The sequence below is a fragment of the Rattus norvegicus genome, chromosome 1, assembly GCF_021556685.1.
Source record: "Rattus norvegicus strain SHRSP/BbbUtx chromosome 1, alternate assembly SHRSP_T2T, whole genome shotgun sequence".
In the NCBI taxonomy this organism is placed as follows: domain Eukaryota; kingdom Metazoa; phylum Chordata; class Mammalia; order Rodentia; family Muridae; genus Rattus; species Rattus norvegicus.
The window spans coordinates 69,519,435-69,535,957 of NC_141534.1; the positions used below are offsets into that span (position 1 = coordinate 69,519,435).

At 40.6% G+C, this 16,523-nt stretch overlaps 1 protein-coding gene and 1 non-coding gene across 2 annotated transcripts; both read right to left on the bottom strand.

Moving 5' to 3' along the window:
- Positions 1 to 4,364: 4,364 nt before the first annotated feature.
- On the bottom strand, positions 4,365 to 4,471 carry LOC120100140 (U6 spliceosomal RNA). The gene has a single exon (XR_015656301.1). It is a non-coding gene; the product is annotated as a U6 spliceosomal RNA (small nuclear RNA).
- A 3,048-nt stretch (positions 4,472 to 7,519) lies between these two features.
- Fpr1 (formyl peptide receptor 1) lies at positions 7,520 to 15,708 on the bottom strand. Its single transcript, NM_001106216.2, is given in 2 exon segments — positions 7,520 to 8,751; positions 15,665 to 15,708. A coding segment is annotated over 1 exon segment (1,068 nt). The 5' UTR covers positions 8,741 to 8,751; positions 15,665 to 15,708; the 3' UTR covers positions 7,520 to 7,672.
- Between the last annotated feature and the right edge of the window lie 815 nt (positions 15,709 to 16,523).

Genomic DNA, 16,523 nt, shown 5'->3' on the forward strand with positions numbered 1-16,523 from the left:
CTTCACCTTAGTGTTTGTTTTGTTATCCTCTGGAATGGGATCTAAAGAGAAAACTGTATTTACTTATAGATCTTGTGAAAATAGATGTATGGAGGTTTCTCTTGTACTAAACAATCCTCTAATTCTTAGTTGATACCTTCTCCAAGTCCTACCACTTGATTCAATTCTGATGCTATTTCGTCTACATTTGTGAAGACCCAGAGATGAGAATTACTCTGGGCTAACAGTTTAATAGTATCAGGCTAAGAATACAGTTCTATTAGTAGCCTGCTTGCCTGATAGGCAGGAAGCTCTGAATTCAGTCACCAGCACCACACAAAACGGGTATAGTGATATGTGTTTGTAATCCTATCTTGCAGGCAAGATGGCCTGTTCCTGGGCTAGGGAGAGATGGCTCACTGGGTAAAGTGCTTACAGTGGAAGCATGAGGACCTGACTTCAGATCTCCAGAACCCATTTAAAAGATGAGAGCAGCAGTGCACACCTAGGATACCAGAGCTAGGGATGGCAGAGATAAGCAGAACTCCAGAGTACATTGGCCATCTGGTTTAGCAAATTGGTATTCTCTGGATTCACTGAGAAGTTCATTCTCAAAACAAGGGGGGAGGGCAACAGAGGAAGGTATCTGATATTAACTTCTCACATCCAGATGCATCTACACACAAACACATTCATAGGCAAACACATACACACTCATGCTCAAGTACACATTTTTATATATAAACATGCACACACACACACACGCACGCACACACACACACACACACACACGCACACAGGATTTAAAGGTTATCCTTGGTTTAGAGTGCATGAGATCTTTTCAAAAACAAACAAAAACCCAACCAACCAAACAACAACAAAAAACAGGCTTTCACAGTTATTTGCACATCTGTGTGATTCGTTGCAAGTCAAATATTTTCTCAGAAGGTTTTTCTTTTAAAAATTTGTTTCCAATTTTTATTAGTTCTTTGAAAATTTCATACAATGTATTTTCATCATAGTAATCTCCTCACCTAATTCTTCCCGGATCTACTTCCAGTTCCCTGCCTTTGCAGCTTTGTATAGTCTTATTTTATTTTATTATTATTATTTTTTTGTAAAACCCATTCAATACAGTTTGTGCTTCCTACATTAATTTCTGATGTGTGGCTTTCCAGTGTAGTTTGGTTGATCTAACAGACGCTATACCCCTACCAAGAAAAAAATAAAAATAAAAAAACCCAACAAAAACAAAAACAAAAACCATACCTCCCATAAGCTCTGATTGTCAGTAGATCCTCATTGTCATTTCTCCTTTACATACTGGGATGTGATCTGGTTTGAGTTTGCACAGGCATTGTTCACACTGTTATAACCGCTGTGATGATCCTTGAACCTTGGGAGGGTAGTTTGTGATATACATTTCTTCATTTAGGGTTGAACATTCATTAGTCTCTTTTTCTCCACACCTTAACCAACTGTGGGTCTCTGTGTTCATTTTTATCTCCAGGACATAAAAGCTTCTCTGATGGGAGTTGAGGGATATGCTAAGCTATTTATAGAATGATAATCACTACTAGTTGGTTAACATTATGTCTATATAGCAGAATAGGAGTAGAAGGTTCTGTCCTAGGGTATTTGAGCTCCCTAAACATAGGTTAATACCTCTAATAATGGTAGCAGATATGAGTTTTGATTTGTGGAGTGGGCCTTAAATCCAATAAGAAAGTGCTTGATTACTCCCGTTATAGTTATGCCAGTATTATACCAATAGGTATATGTTACCAGGATGGTTGCTCCTGCAGCTCTCAGTGTTCACAAATGGGTAAGACTGGCAATTCTTTTTATCTTCTGATAGTGTGAATAGAACGTTTTAACAATTTATAGCTACGCTATAGATCAATACCTATCCAATAAAAACAATATGACAGTGGCCTATAAGCAAACTCATTGATCACAGAAATAGGACTGAAAATCCAGATATAATTCCACACTCCCAAAAGCATGTAATTAAAAAAGACAATATTTACCTCATTTTTCTCCTCTTAAGGACCCCTTTTGTCTCCATTTAAGAACCAGGCCTGATTTTGGAAAAAAAAAAAAAGGCCATATGGCACAAGTTGCAGGAACAGACCATAATGACCAGAAACTAGGCCATAGACACCAGCTCAAGAGACAGACCATAAAATCCAGAGCAAGATCATAAAACCCCTTCCTAAAGAATAACCTGAGCATAATCTCTCCAAAATGGAGAAATATCTTATTTCAGAATAGGCCATTTATGCTGGGCATCCGTCTGTCATACTATGCTTAAATGTTTATGGCATAGTAATACAGACCACTGACAATCTCTGCCCACCTCCCAGCACCCACCAATAAAATTTTAGATTGCCTAGTCCTTCTAGAAAGTTCGCCCTGGTTTCCTATAAGGAGGCCTGTACGTGCCCCAAAGTGGGATCCTGCTCAAAGGGAGGGCCCAAACCTGAAACTAATAAACCTGAAGCTATGGGATGTCCACAAAAAGGGACTTACCATGACTGCTCTCCAAAAGACCCAACAAACATCTGAAAAAAATCAGAGGCAGATATGTGCACCCAACCAATGAACAGAAGCTGCTGACACCTCTGGTTGAATTAGGGAAAAGCTGGAGGAAGCTAAGGAGGAGGGCAACCCTGTAGGAGGACCAGCACTCTCAATTAACCTGGACCCCAGAGATCTCTTAGACACTTGATCATCAACCACGCAGCACGTACCAGGTGAGCTGAGGCCTCCAATAAATATATTTCAGAGAATTCCTGAGTCTGGGTTCAGTCAGAGAAGATGCACCTAACCTTCAAGAGACTACCGGAAGCCCCAGGAAGTTTAGAGATCTGGTGTGGTGGCTGGGGTGGGGACATACTTGTGAAGATGGGGGAGGTGTGGTGCATGGGGTGGGGGGAGGAGGTATGGGATGTGGAACTCATGGCGGGGAAAGGTAGACTGGGAGGAAAATAAAATCTGGAGTGTAAAAAAAAAAAATAGAAGGCCTGCACATTTTTGTTTGGGGTTACCACTTCAAAGAATTGTTGACCTCCATATGCTGCTTGTTTCTGTAGAATAAACACTCTTTGTTTTTGCATACTATTGAATCGGAGGTCTTCCTTCAGTTATATTTCAGACACATTAATATTTAATGAAAAGACCAGTAGTACATATGGCTGGATAAAACTGATAGCTACATGTAGAAGAGAAAAGCTAAATCTTTATTCTTACTGCACAAAAATTCAGATCTGAATGGATCAAGGATCATACTATCAGATGTAGTGCCCTGAATCTGATATAGAAAAAAAGCAAAGAATATACTTGGTATAGGAAAACTCATTGGTATAGGAAAGGATATTTTCTTTTCTTTTCTTTTTTTTTATTTTATTAACTTGGGTATTTCTTATTTACATTTCAATTGTTATTCCTTTTCCCGGTTTCTGGACCAACAGTCCCCTAAGCCCTCCCCCTTCCCTTCTCTATGGGTGTTCCCCTCCCCATCCTCCGCCCATTACTGCCCTCCCCATCCTCCCCCCATTACTGCCCTCCCCAAAACAATCCCATTCACTGGGGGTTCAGTCTTGGCAGGACCAAGGGCTTCCCTTCCACTGGTGCTCTTACTAGGCTATTCATTGCTACTTATGAGGTTGGAGCCCAGGGTCAGTCCATGTATAGTCTTTGGGTAGTGGCTTAGTCCCTGGAAGCTCTGGTTGGTTGGCATTGTTGTTCATATGGGGTCTCAAGCCCCTTCAAGCTCTTTTAGTCCTTTCTAAGATTCCTTCAAGGGGGTCCCGTTCTCAGTTCAGTGGTTTGCTGCTGGCATTCGCCTATGTATTTGCTGTATTCTGGCTGTCTCTCTCAGGAGAGATCTACATCTGGTTCCTGTCAGCCTGCACTTCTTTGCTTCATCCATGTTATCTAGTTTGGTGGCTGTATAAGTATGGGCCTCATGTGGGGCAGGCTCTGAATGGATGTTCCTTCTGCCTCTGTTCTAAACTGCCTCCCTATTCCCTCCCAAGGGTATTCTTGTTCCCCTTTTAAAGAAGTAGTGAAGCATTTGCATTTTGGTCATCTTTCTTGAGTTTCATGTCTTCTGTACATCTAGGGTAATTCAAGCATTTGGGCTAATAGCCACTTATCAATGAGTGCATACCATGTGGGTTTTTCTGTGATTGGGTTACCTCACTCAGGATGATGTTTTCCAGTTCCATCCATTTGCCTATGAATTTCATAAAGTCATTGTTTTTGATAGCTGAGTAATATTCCGTTGTGTAGATGTACCACATTTTCTGTATCCATTCCTCTGTTGAAGGACATCTGAGTTCTTTCCAGCTTCTGTCTATTATAAATAAGGCTGCTATGAAGAAAATATGGAACGCTTCATGAATTTGCGTGTCATCCTTGCGCAGGGGCCATGCTAATCTCCTCTGTATCATTCCAATTTTAGTATATGTGCTGCCGAAGCGAGCACAGAAAGGATGTTTTCAAATAGGACTTTAGCCAGGTGTGGCCCTGGTGGAAATAGAGTGCCATGATTCCTGCCCCTGAGACAGGGCCCCAATGTGGGCCTCCACGAGTGTCAATGGCTGCTGTGGGTTATGGCTTATTTATATAATAATGTATATATTTCACATTTTTTGAGGAATGTCCTCCCTATTCATGATAATGACTCTGTGATAATGAGAAATAGCTCCAGTCCAGGAGTTGAGGGTATGGGTATGTCTCAGTAAAATAGTAAACACTGGGTACTTCAAGACAGCCATTGAGGCTATGGGAAAGAGCTCTAAGTATATGAGTTCAAAAATATATACTTTCTTAACTACAAAATATGAGGATGCAGTATGAAGTATGAGGGGCTTTATGAATCTAAACTAATAAAGGCAGCTGCATTAATGAGCTAGCTTGTCAGAAAGATAACAGGCAGGTAGATTCCTATATTCAAGGTCAGCCTGGGACACAGCAAAACCAGGCCAAATGTGGTAGAAATGGTAATTTCAGGGCAGAGTTCCATCCAACTGGTTTATCACCTAGGATTAACAAAGGGAGACAGATCTCTGAATTCTTTTGCAATGTTAAGAAAAAAATATATACTGTCTCCTAAGAATCAGAGGGTCATGGGATGCTGATTCATAAAGGAAAACCTGGAGTAAATAACTGGATCGATATGTAAAGTAAAAGACTACCTTTGCTCTGCAGGAGATGAGCTATCTACAGAATTTTTTAGGATAAAAAGAGAGAGCTGCTTGTATGCACACACATACACATGTGAACACACACACACACACACACACACACACACAGAGGACACGGACAGAGAGATCTCTTAGAATAGCGAGCATGCAGAATATAGACAGAGAGATCTCCAGAGGGAAAGCAGAACATAGTGAGAAGCAGACTGGAAATGCTGTATCAATCAGAACACAATGTCCACTTGGCTCCATGATTTGATTTCAAGTCATTCGTTTTGTAGCTCCCAGACATCCCTTCTCTCAGAACCCCTTTCCAAGACAAGGATGGTCCTTGGCGCATCTGACAGAGGGATATTATCTAAAATGTACAAAAAGCCCTAAATAACAACAACAACAACAACAACAACAACAACAACAACAACAATACACAATCAAAAACAGCCAAGAAAATGAACAGAGGTTTTTCAAAAAATGAATTATTAATGGCTGAAATACATTTGATGGATATTCAAAATCCTTAGCCAGCAGGAAACTGTAAATTAAAAGTACTTTGAGATTTCATTTTACTGTAGTTAGAATGACCAAGACCAAAGAACCCAAATGCCATCAAATGTGTGTGTGTGTGTGTGTGTGTGTGTGTGTGTGTGTGTGTGTGTGTGTTGGGGTATGATACTTATTTACTGCCATTGAGAATGGGAACAGGAGTTCTATTCTGGATTCATTCCCTTTAGAACATGTACGTCAAATGCCAGATACAATATAAACTATACTAATTTAGGTGTGGCTACACTGAGAGCCACAAGTGAAAACACTTGTCTCATGGTGGCAACAGATAGACCAAATATTACAATAAAAGAGATTGGGTCGTTGCAATAAAAGAGCTCAAGGGACAGAAGTCTTTCCCCATTTGGCTTCAGTTTCTTTTTCTTTTTTTTTTTGCATTTTTATTGGATATTTTATGTATTTATATTTCAAATGTCATTCCCTTTCCCAGTTCACCCCCTTCTGTCATACTCCCTTCTCCTAGTGCTAAGAGGAGGCTTTCCCTCCTACCCACCCACTCCCATCTCCCCACCCTGGCGTTTCCCTACACTGGGTAAATGAGCCTTCACAGGACCAAGGGCTTTCCTCCTATCGATGCAAGACAATGCAATATATACAACTGGAGCCATGGGTCCCTCCATGTATACTCTTCGGTTGGTGGTTTAGCCGCTGGGAGCCCTAGGGGGTCTGGTTGGTTGATATTGTTTTTCTTCCTATGGGGATGCAAACCCCTTCAGCTCCTTCAGTTCTTTCTCTAACTACTTCATTGGGGTCCCCATGTTCAGTCTGATGGTTAGCTGTAAGCATCCTCATCTGTATCAGTAAGGCTCTGGCAGAGACATCCACATCAGGTTCAGGAGACATCCACATCAGTCTCCTGTCAGAAAGCACTTCTTGGCATCAGCAATAGTGACTGGGTTTGATGGCTGTACATGGGTTGGATTCCCAGGTGGCACAATCCCTGGATGGCCTTTCCTTCAGTCTCTGCTTAACTCTTCTCTTTGTCCCTGTAATTCCTCCCATGAATATTTTGTCCCCCCTTCTAAGAAGGACTGAAGCATCCACACTGTGGTCTTCCTTCTTCGTGAGCTTCTTATGGTCTGAATTGTATCTTGGGTATTCCGAGTTTTTGGGCTAATATCCACTTATCAGTGAGTGCATAACATGTATATTTTTTGATTGGGTTGCCTCACTCAAGATGATATTTTCTAGTTCCATCTATTTGCCTAAGAATTTCATGAAGTCATTGTTTTTAGTAGCCAAGTAGTATTCCATTGTGTAGATGTACCACATTTTCTGTTTCCATTCCTCTGTTGAGGGACATCTGAGTTGTTTCCAGCTTCTGGCTATTACAAATAAGGCTGGTATGAACATAGTGGAGCGTGTATCCTTGTCATATGTTGTAGCATCTTTTGGGTATATGCCAAGAAGTGGTATAGCTGGGTCCTCAGGTAATACAATGTTTAATTTTCTGTGGAACTGTTTGAGACTGATTTCCACACTGGTTGTACCAGATTGAAATCCCACCAACAATGGAGAAGTGTTCCTCTTTCTTCACATCCTCATCAGCATTTGCTGTCACCAGAATTTTTGATCTTAGCCATTCTGACTGGTGTGAGGTAGAATCTAAGGGTTGGCTCCCTTTTCTAAAGGGAGCATATACCTATTTCCTGCAAAAGGACACTCACTAGAATTTTCGAGTTTACAACTTAAGAGTGGACTAGAAATGGACCATACTGGTAATGACACTATAGTATTGTCATTTGTAATTATTTCAGTCTATATGGTTTTTTCTTTATTGGCCACCTTGGGTTGAGGTACAAAAGTCTAAAAGGTCATTTCAAGTTTTCCTAATGAGCCTGTAGCCTGAAAGTCAACAAGGAGTGACTATAGCACAGTGGAACTCAAAGCATGTGAATCTGGAAGCTAAAGCCCTGTTTTTACATTGCATTTGCTGGGTTTTCAGGAATAGAGTTGGCTCCCAAGTTGGTGCCTGTGTCACTGGTTTGAGCTGAGTCCTCACTCAGGGCCCTCTCTAGACTGGCAGGTAGGGAGTGGATTAGTCTTTGTCTGAAGTCCTGGCCCATGAAGACATAAAGGATTGGGTTGAGGCAGCTATTGAAGAAAGCCAAAGAGCTTGTGATTTTCATAGCAGTTAGAGTGCTTTGAGGTATGTTCCTCAAGTGTTCACGGATTTGGATTGTGCGTATGAGGCCCACTACTTGAAATGGGCACCAGCAGAGGAAAAAGGCAGCCACAACAAAAGAGAGAACTCGCAAGGGACGGCTGGATTTGATAAGACCTTGCCTGTGGATTTTAGTGGCTATTAACCCATAACAAATAGCTACAATGGACATGGGAGTGCTGAACCCAAGGATGAACCTGATTATTCCTCTGACAGTATACATGGTGATAGCTACTTTATCCTTTTCTGCACGATCTTTGGTCCAGGGTGAGAAGTCTAAAGCACAGGCTGTTTTCCCTGGTCCAAGTCGATTAGGGACTGTGGTCACACGAATGATAACTGGCAAAGTAAGGAGAAATGCACAAATCCAGGGTACAATGATTACCTTCTTGGCCAGGGTCACGGTGCGGTGGTTCTGAGCCCAGACTGGATGCAGGACACAAACACAGCGATCCAATGCTATGAGGGCAATCAGAAAGACACTTCCAAATAGGTTTATGTCTATTACAGTATATATGAACTTGCACATGAACCAACCAAATGGCCATATTCCTCCCATGACCAGGCTGACGATGTAAAATGGCAAAGTGGAGGTGAAGCAAAAGTCAGCAATGGCCAAGTTCAAGTAAGAGATGGTGGTGACAGTGCGTTTCATGCGGAAACCGGCCACCCAGATCACGAGCCCGTTGCCCAAGACTCCAAGCACAAAGGTGAGTGCAAAGATCAAATATGAGAAGATATCCAGAACAATGTAGCCAGCAGATACTGATCGAGTACTCCCAGACATATTCATGAAGTTCACTGCAGACATGTTGGTGTCCATCTTGTAGACTCCTAGAACATTAAGAAAGCAGGGTGTTTATTTATTGGTCTTACCTTTTTTTTTCTCCATGACACAAGGTCCTTGCTAGCCTAGGACTTTCTCTGTAGACAAAGGTGGCTGCAAACTCTTAGAAATCTGCCTGCCTTTTCCTCTTTTGTGTTGGGATTATGCCTGGCTTTATGTTTTAATTTTTCATGTGTGGGTGTTTTCTACATATGCATGAGTGTATGTATGTATGGGTATGTTTGTGTATGTACATATGTACACATGTATGTGGAGCCCTGAGATTGATGTTAGGCATCACCTTCTACTGCAACTCCACCTAACTCACTTAGACAGGGTCTCTGAACCAAATTCAGAGCTCATTGCTGTAACTAACCTTGATAGGTAGATTGCTTCAAGAATTGGATTTTTCTAACTCCTGTGGCTGTAATTATAGGTGAACCTCTCTGTCCAATGGTCACAGTTTTCTGCGGATACAAACCTCAACCCTCACACTTGGATGTAAGCATTATAAAAACTGAACCATCTCTTCAATGCTGCCTCCAAGTAGTTTTCCTTTCCTTTATTAGTATACCCAGTCTACTTCCTTTGCAAGTCTTTCACACTCAAGCTAGAAAAAACTCACCACTTCTTGCCATGCTTATGCATATTGTTACCTTTTACCAGATGGGGGAAGGTGTGCCTATGCTTCCACAATTGCCAATATGCACTCTGCTCACAATAAAATTAGTTGGCTAATGTAAATCCTTAACTTGCAAGAGAAAAACACAACAAAACTGGGCAAGCTGTACATAAGTAAGATTTATGTTCACCACTTCAATACAAGATCAAGCCCACAGGATGAGTCAATATTCCAGCAGATAGTCCTAATTTGACTGTTAAAAGCAGGAGGAGAAGACATCGTGGTGGAGGAGAATGTGCTGGGAGATGTCATAAGGATGATTATGTATGTAACTGTCAAAGCAAAAATAGAAGTTATTGTCAAAAAACTTGTGTTCAAACAAGAGTTGTGCACAAATTTTATTGTAACATTTCTCATTATAGCTAGAATATAAAAACAACCTGTCTTAGCTTTTTTTCAAGAATTTGAGAAGAAAAGGGTTTATTTCAGTGTACACTTTATAATCTATTGGGAAGGGTAATCAAGTCAGGAACCTGGAGCGAAGAACTGAAGAGTGGCCATGGAGTAATGCTCTTCTTTGGCCTGATTTCCATGATGGCTCAGCATGCTTTCTTATACAAATTAGGACTATCAGCCCAAGGGTGGCACCACACACAATGAGTTGAGTCCTCCTATATCAATCACTAATCAAGAAAATGCTTCACAGACTTGTCTATAAACCAATGTCATGGAGGCAGTTTCACAGTTTAAATTCCCTCTTCTCAGATAACTCTAGCATGTGTCTAGGTGAGAAAAATTAAATAAATATATTGGATGTATGAAGTGTGATATTTCCAATTGATGTATAGCTTTTAGACATAAAAAGGAATGAAACACATTGATTGTGGTAGCATGTACCTGTAATCATAGTGCTTGGGATGTGAAGGCAGGATCATGGCAAATTTGAGGCCTGAATTATGAAGGATATACAATGGACCTCTCTCAAAAGGCTAAACAAAGCAATGAAAAATGTATATATAGGATGACAGATATACTTTAACGGTATACAAAAAGGAATCTAGACATAAAATGTTATACGATGCATTATTCAACTTATAACAAGTAACCAGAATAGTTAAGTTTACAAGAAGTAGCATGTTAGTGGATTCAGGGGCCTGAGGGAGGGGGGAGCAAAGAATTATCACTCAAAGGGTATGGGATTTGTTTTCTTTTGAATGATGAAATACATCTAGAATTAGATAGGGATATGGTTGAAAAACATTTTAAATACACTTAATGACACTTAATTTTAAAGTGGTAAAATTTAATCTGGGTGTGGTGGTGGTGTACCCTTGTCATTGCAAGTCTTGGAAGACAAGGAAGAAAGATTTTACTCTGTGGCTGGCATGGGCTGCCTAGTAAGTTTAAGTACAGACTGGAATGCATAGATAGATCATGTCTCTGTACAATAAGGGGCTGAGAAGATTGCTCAGTCAGTAAAGTAATTGCTACAAAATCATGAGAACATAAGTTTTGATGTCCAACTGTGTAGAGAGAGTGGTAACATTACATGTGCCTGTCTAAAATCTGAGTACTAGAGGAGCAGAAATGGGAGACTCCTCAGGGCAACCAATCAAACTAAACTGGTGAACTCCAAGTCCAGTGAGAATCTTTTCTCAAAAAATAAAGTTGATCACCTCTTTGGGCAAGCCACAAAAACAACAGTAAGAAAAAAGCAGCAGGTTAATTTTTATTACATTTGTTTTAGCACAGCTTAAATAAAATGGTGTGTGGATATGAGGAAACTGATTGAAGACAGCATTATTGACCCAGAGAGATAATGATCAGCTATCACTCTGCATGAATATTTCATTACACACCTACCTTCTTTCTTACTAGGGCTTCGACAGAGGCTCCTTTCCTCTGCTAAGAGGGAACATTTACATGAGTAATGGCTTCAGGGAATATCTCGGAATTTGTCTCCTTTACATTGTCTCTTTTAAATTTGATATAATTTCACCATTGCCCCTTTCCTTTATTCCTTCCAAACCATCCATCTCATATGCTCTCCCACTCCCTCTCTGCTCTCTTTCATGGGTATAGCCTCATTTTTTCATTAATTGCTGTTCACACACACACACACACACACACACACACACACACACACACACGAGAGAGAGAGAGAGAGAGAGAGAGAGAGAGAGAGATACAGAGAGAGTCCTAAATTCAACTTACTTAGTCCATATAATGTGATTTGTATGTATATTTTCAAGGCAGATCATTTGGTATTGGACAACTAATTGAAATTAGCTTTTAAAATTAATTATGCATATATGTGCATGAGTGCAGAGGTCCAAGAACGCCCGAGATGTGACATGCCTGACTTATATGTTGACAACTGGATGCAGAACCTATTTGACAGCAGCAATCACTCTTAACATCTTTCTAAGAAGTGTCTCTCCAGCCTCTTCTTGAGATTTTCTTGGTGGAAAGACATAATATTCTCTTTACCTGTGAGATCTCTTCAATATGCTTTAAGGTAAGACAGGGCAAGAGAGAAAGGAAGATTCCAACATGTTGTGGGTAGGAGATTTCACAGGATTATGTATGTAAAATATTATTTATGTAAAAATGGCTTCCCCTAATATTGACTGCAGACTTCCTTAAATGGAGCAGAGGGAGTAAAATCAGTTAACAGGAGAGGGCATGAATTAATGATTTACAAGTAGCACTGAATAATCAGAGTTTTTTTCATGTATGTGTATTTGTGAACATTCATGTCAGAGGTCAATGTCATGTGACTTCTTAATTACTCTTCACCTTATGTTTTTGAGACAAAGTATTTTACTAAACTTATTGGTTGATCCATGAGTTCTAGATATCTGCCTATCTCCTTTTTGCCGCCACATGCCAGTCCCAATGCTGAGGTGAGGACCCACACTACTACACCTAGCTTTGATATGGGTATTGGTGATGTGAATACAGGTCCTCATTATACACCAAAGAATTTATTGACTAAGACATCTCTTCTGCCAGAGGACTTACTTTTTTTTTTATCATGACACTGGAAATGAGAAAAGAAACCTGGCACATATTATCCTGAGTGAGGTAATCTAGTCATAAAAGAACACACATGGTAAGCAGCTCCAAAGCTCAGAATAACCATGAAACAATTCACAGACCATAGGAAAATTAAAAAGAAAGAAGACCAAAGTGCCTCAGTTCTTAGAAGGGGGAACAAAATACTCATGGGAGAAAATACAGGAACAAAAAGTAGAGCAGAGACTGAAGAAAAGGCCATAGAGAGGCTGCCCCACATGGGGATCCATAAAATATACAGCCACCAAACCCAGTCACTACTGCTGATGCCAAGAAGTGCTTGCTGACAGGAGCCTGATATGGATGTCTCCTGAGAGGCTCTGCCAGAGCCTTACTGATACAGATAAAGATGCTTACAGCTAACCATCAGACTGAGCATGGAGACCCCAATGCAGGAGTTAGAGAAAGGACTGAAGGAGCTGAAGGGGTTTGCAACCCCATAGGAAGGACAACAAGACCCCCTAGGGCTCCCAGTGACTAAACCATCAACCAAAGAGTACACATGGGGAGGGGGGGAAAACCAAAGCTCCAGTTGCATATGTAGCAGAGGATGGCATTGTCTTGCATCGATAGGAGGAAAGCCCTTGGTCCTGTGAAGGTTCATTTCCAGAGTGTAGGGAATGCCAGGGTATTGAGGTGGAAATATGTGGATGGGAGGGGAAGCATCCTCATAGAAGAAGGGAGAGGAAATATGGGAGAAGGGGGATCCAGGAAAGGGGATAACATTTGAAATGTAAATACATAAAATATCCAATAAAAGATTAACTTCTTTTTTTTCATCTTTATTAACTTGGGTATTTCTTATTTACATTTCGATTGTTATTCCCTTTCCCAGTTTCCGGGCCAACATCCCCCTAACTTCTCCCCTTCCTCCTCTCTATGGGTGTTCCCCTCCCCATCGTCCCCCCATTTCTGCCCTCCCTCCCACAATCCCGTTCACTGGGGGTTCAGTCTTGGCAGGACCAAGGGCTTCCCCTTCCACTGGTGCTCTTACTAGGCTATTCATTGCTACCTATGAGGTTGGAGCCCAGGGTCAGTCCATGTATAGTCTTTGGGTAGTGGCTTAGTCCCTGGAAGCTCTGGTTGGCTGGCATTGTTGTACATACGGGGTCTCAAGCCCCTTCAAGCTCTTCCAGTCCTTTCTCTGATTCCTTCAATGGGGGTCCCGTTCTCAGTTCAGTGGTTTAATGATGGCATTCGCCTATGTATTTGCCATATTCTGGCTGTGTCTCTCAGGAAAAAATTAACTTCTTAAAATTACTTAATTTCTCAGTCTGAAATTTCAGCAATGGTCAATTTCTGGCCCTGTTGTGTCATACTGCTTTTGCAGATGGGTTGACTCACATAATATTGACTTCAATTTGAGATGTGAAAGAGCAACAATGATCATCAAATTTAAAATTCTATGGAGGAATCAACTTGCAATATCTCATTAATAAAGTTTACAGTCCTTGACAACATACTGATATGAAAGTTTGGTTAGATAATGTTATGGAAATGTTAAACAAATATTGGATTAAAGTTAATCTCTTTCCAATTCCTTCCTTGCTCTCTCTCCCCCATTTTCTCCTCCTCCCCTCCTCCTGTCTTAAGTAAGTTCTTCCTATGTAGCCCTGGTTGGCATACAACTTTCTATGTATGTCAGGATGGCTTTGAACTTATAACAGTCCTCCTACTTGTGCTTCTCAAGTAGTACAATTACATATGTGTGCTATCAAAAGCAGATATCTCTCATTTTCCTTCTATTTCCTCATCCTCTTTTTTTTTGTCTTTTGAGACATGGTTTTATGAATCTTAATTTTGTCAAGGATAGGCGTAGGCTTCTTGTCCTTCTTCCTTCACTCCACGATTCTGGGATGCAGGTATCAACAATCCTCAATTTACAAGATGACTGACTTCAGAGCTTATGAGTTAGACACATACTCTTCCTTCTGTGCTACAACCCTTCCCTGCCTTTTCCCTTTTTCTTTAAAGCACCCACAGGACAGCCTAAAATCATCTGTGTAGATCACATTACTATTGAACTTGAATGGTTTACAGTTTGGAAATTGTTTGTCTCCTCTTTCTCCACATTCCACCAACCACCAATCACCAAACTGTGCTGAGGACTGTTCGTTCTTAAGAATCTATGAGGCAATGACTTAACTTCTTAAAATTACTCAATCTCTCAGTCTGAAGTTTACAAAATGAACAAAGAAAATTCTACAATGACAGGTACAGCATACAAGAGCAGAAGAATTATAAAATATAGCCCCAGCTACAATTGGAAGAACAAGATTGCAGTTTGGGATGAATAAGAATGTTGTAGGACAGCATTTACAGAGTCATTTAAATCTTTCAATCACTGTACAATATCCTCCCCTTCGACAGACTCTGATAAGTTTGAACTTGATTAAACATTATCCACATTGTGATAGAAGAAATTTAGACTTTGAGAAGGGAAAACAACAAAAATTCTTGAGAAGACAGTGGCAAATTCATGAAGGATCTGGGACCTGTTTGCTTGAGGGATCACCACTGCCCTCATAGATTCCACCCCAACACCTGCACAGCCACTGCTCTCCGCTCTCCTGATGCACCTTCTTTAGCGTCATATCTATGAAACAGGTGATAGCTATTACAGCCTTAGACCTGGCACCTACTTTTCCCATAGATTTTTCACAACCTACTTTTTCCGGTAGTGCTATTTCTGACTAGTACACACTCAACACTTTTCTTTGATTCCTCCCTACAAATGAACACACCAGTATTCACTAGAACATTTTATCTTCAATCAAAGTTATCATGCACTTTCATGTCAACCTTTAATTTCCAACTTTTGAAACCTTTGGCTCTCTTTAGTGGCAAAACATCCAGAAAGAGTGATATGTGTTGCCCATATTTACCTTTTTATCTTATGGTTTTCCATGGATGAGCTTTTGTCCTACAGGCTCTCATATAGTCTAGGCTGACCTCAATTTACTATACATAGCCAGGGATTACCTTCCTCTTCAGATTCTCTTGCCTCTATGTCTCCAATGTTGAGATTGCAGGAATGTGCCACCGTGTCTGGTTAATGTGCTACTAGAGATAAACCTCAGATTTGTGTGTGCTAGGCAAGCATTCTACCCATTAAGCTATATCCCCATCTCTATATTGCACAGTTCAAAGTCTATTGTGCTGCCAATCTACAGAATGCATTCTCACCAAGTTGTGCAGATTTCTAGTCAAAGTTTTCTCACCTGCAGTTCCCAACAGCTGTGGGCCTTCCTCTGGCAGATCTATGTCTGAAAATGAGTCTTTCTCTAATTGGCTCAGCAGAAAATATAGAAAAACAACAGTGGGAGGGGAAACAGCAGAAATTGGGTAACCAGGAAACAGGGAACAGGAAACCAGGTTTTGCTGTGATTTACAATGACCCTAAGATTATACCTAAATAACATTTTTCTTAACAGCATTTGGTAAGTAGGCTGGATCCTTCTGGAAACTTGAGAGTCTAGAAACCTTTCTCTGCTTTGTTTTTCGTAGAATACAGAGATCCAACATTCTCCACATCAGAGCAGAAGGAATATCGGATAAGGAAGCTTCTAATCATAAGAAAAAGCAAGGAAGATCATGTAAGGAAAACCTATGATAATGAAAGGCAGAGATGGAGAGGAGAGGAAGAGGAACTACATGCCCAGAGAAAGATACATGTGGATAGTTCAAACAGTCAAAAAAGGTCAGCTACTCTACACTTAGACACAGTCTCCAAGATCCATCACACAATATTCAACCCTTCTGTCAGCATATCTTTTTGATTATTTATAACAAAAACCTTTTAGAAAGTTCCCAAGGAAGGGAGATGCTGTGTGTGTGTGTGTGACTTTGCCTGGAGGGATATCAAACGATGTTTATTTACCTGAGATAGGATATGGAGGACAAAGAAAAATAATGAATAAGTCACATCCAACTTGGCAAATCAGAGGTCTTACTGGAGTGAAGTTATGCAAACTCAAAAGGAACTCACAGAAATAGTGGTAAGTGCTATGATTTTTACATAGTGAAGGACTCAGATCCCAAGAGAAAACAAGAAAGAGAATCAGTAGAGAGTAACTGCTG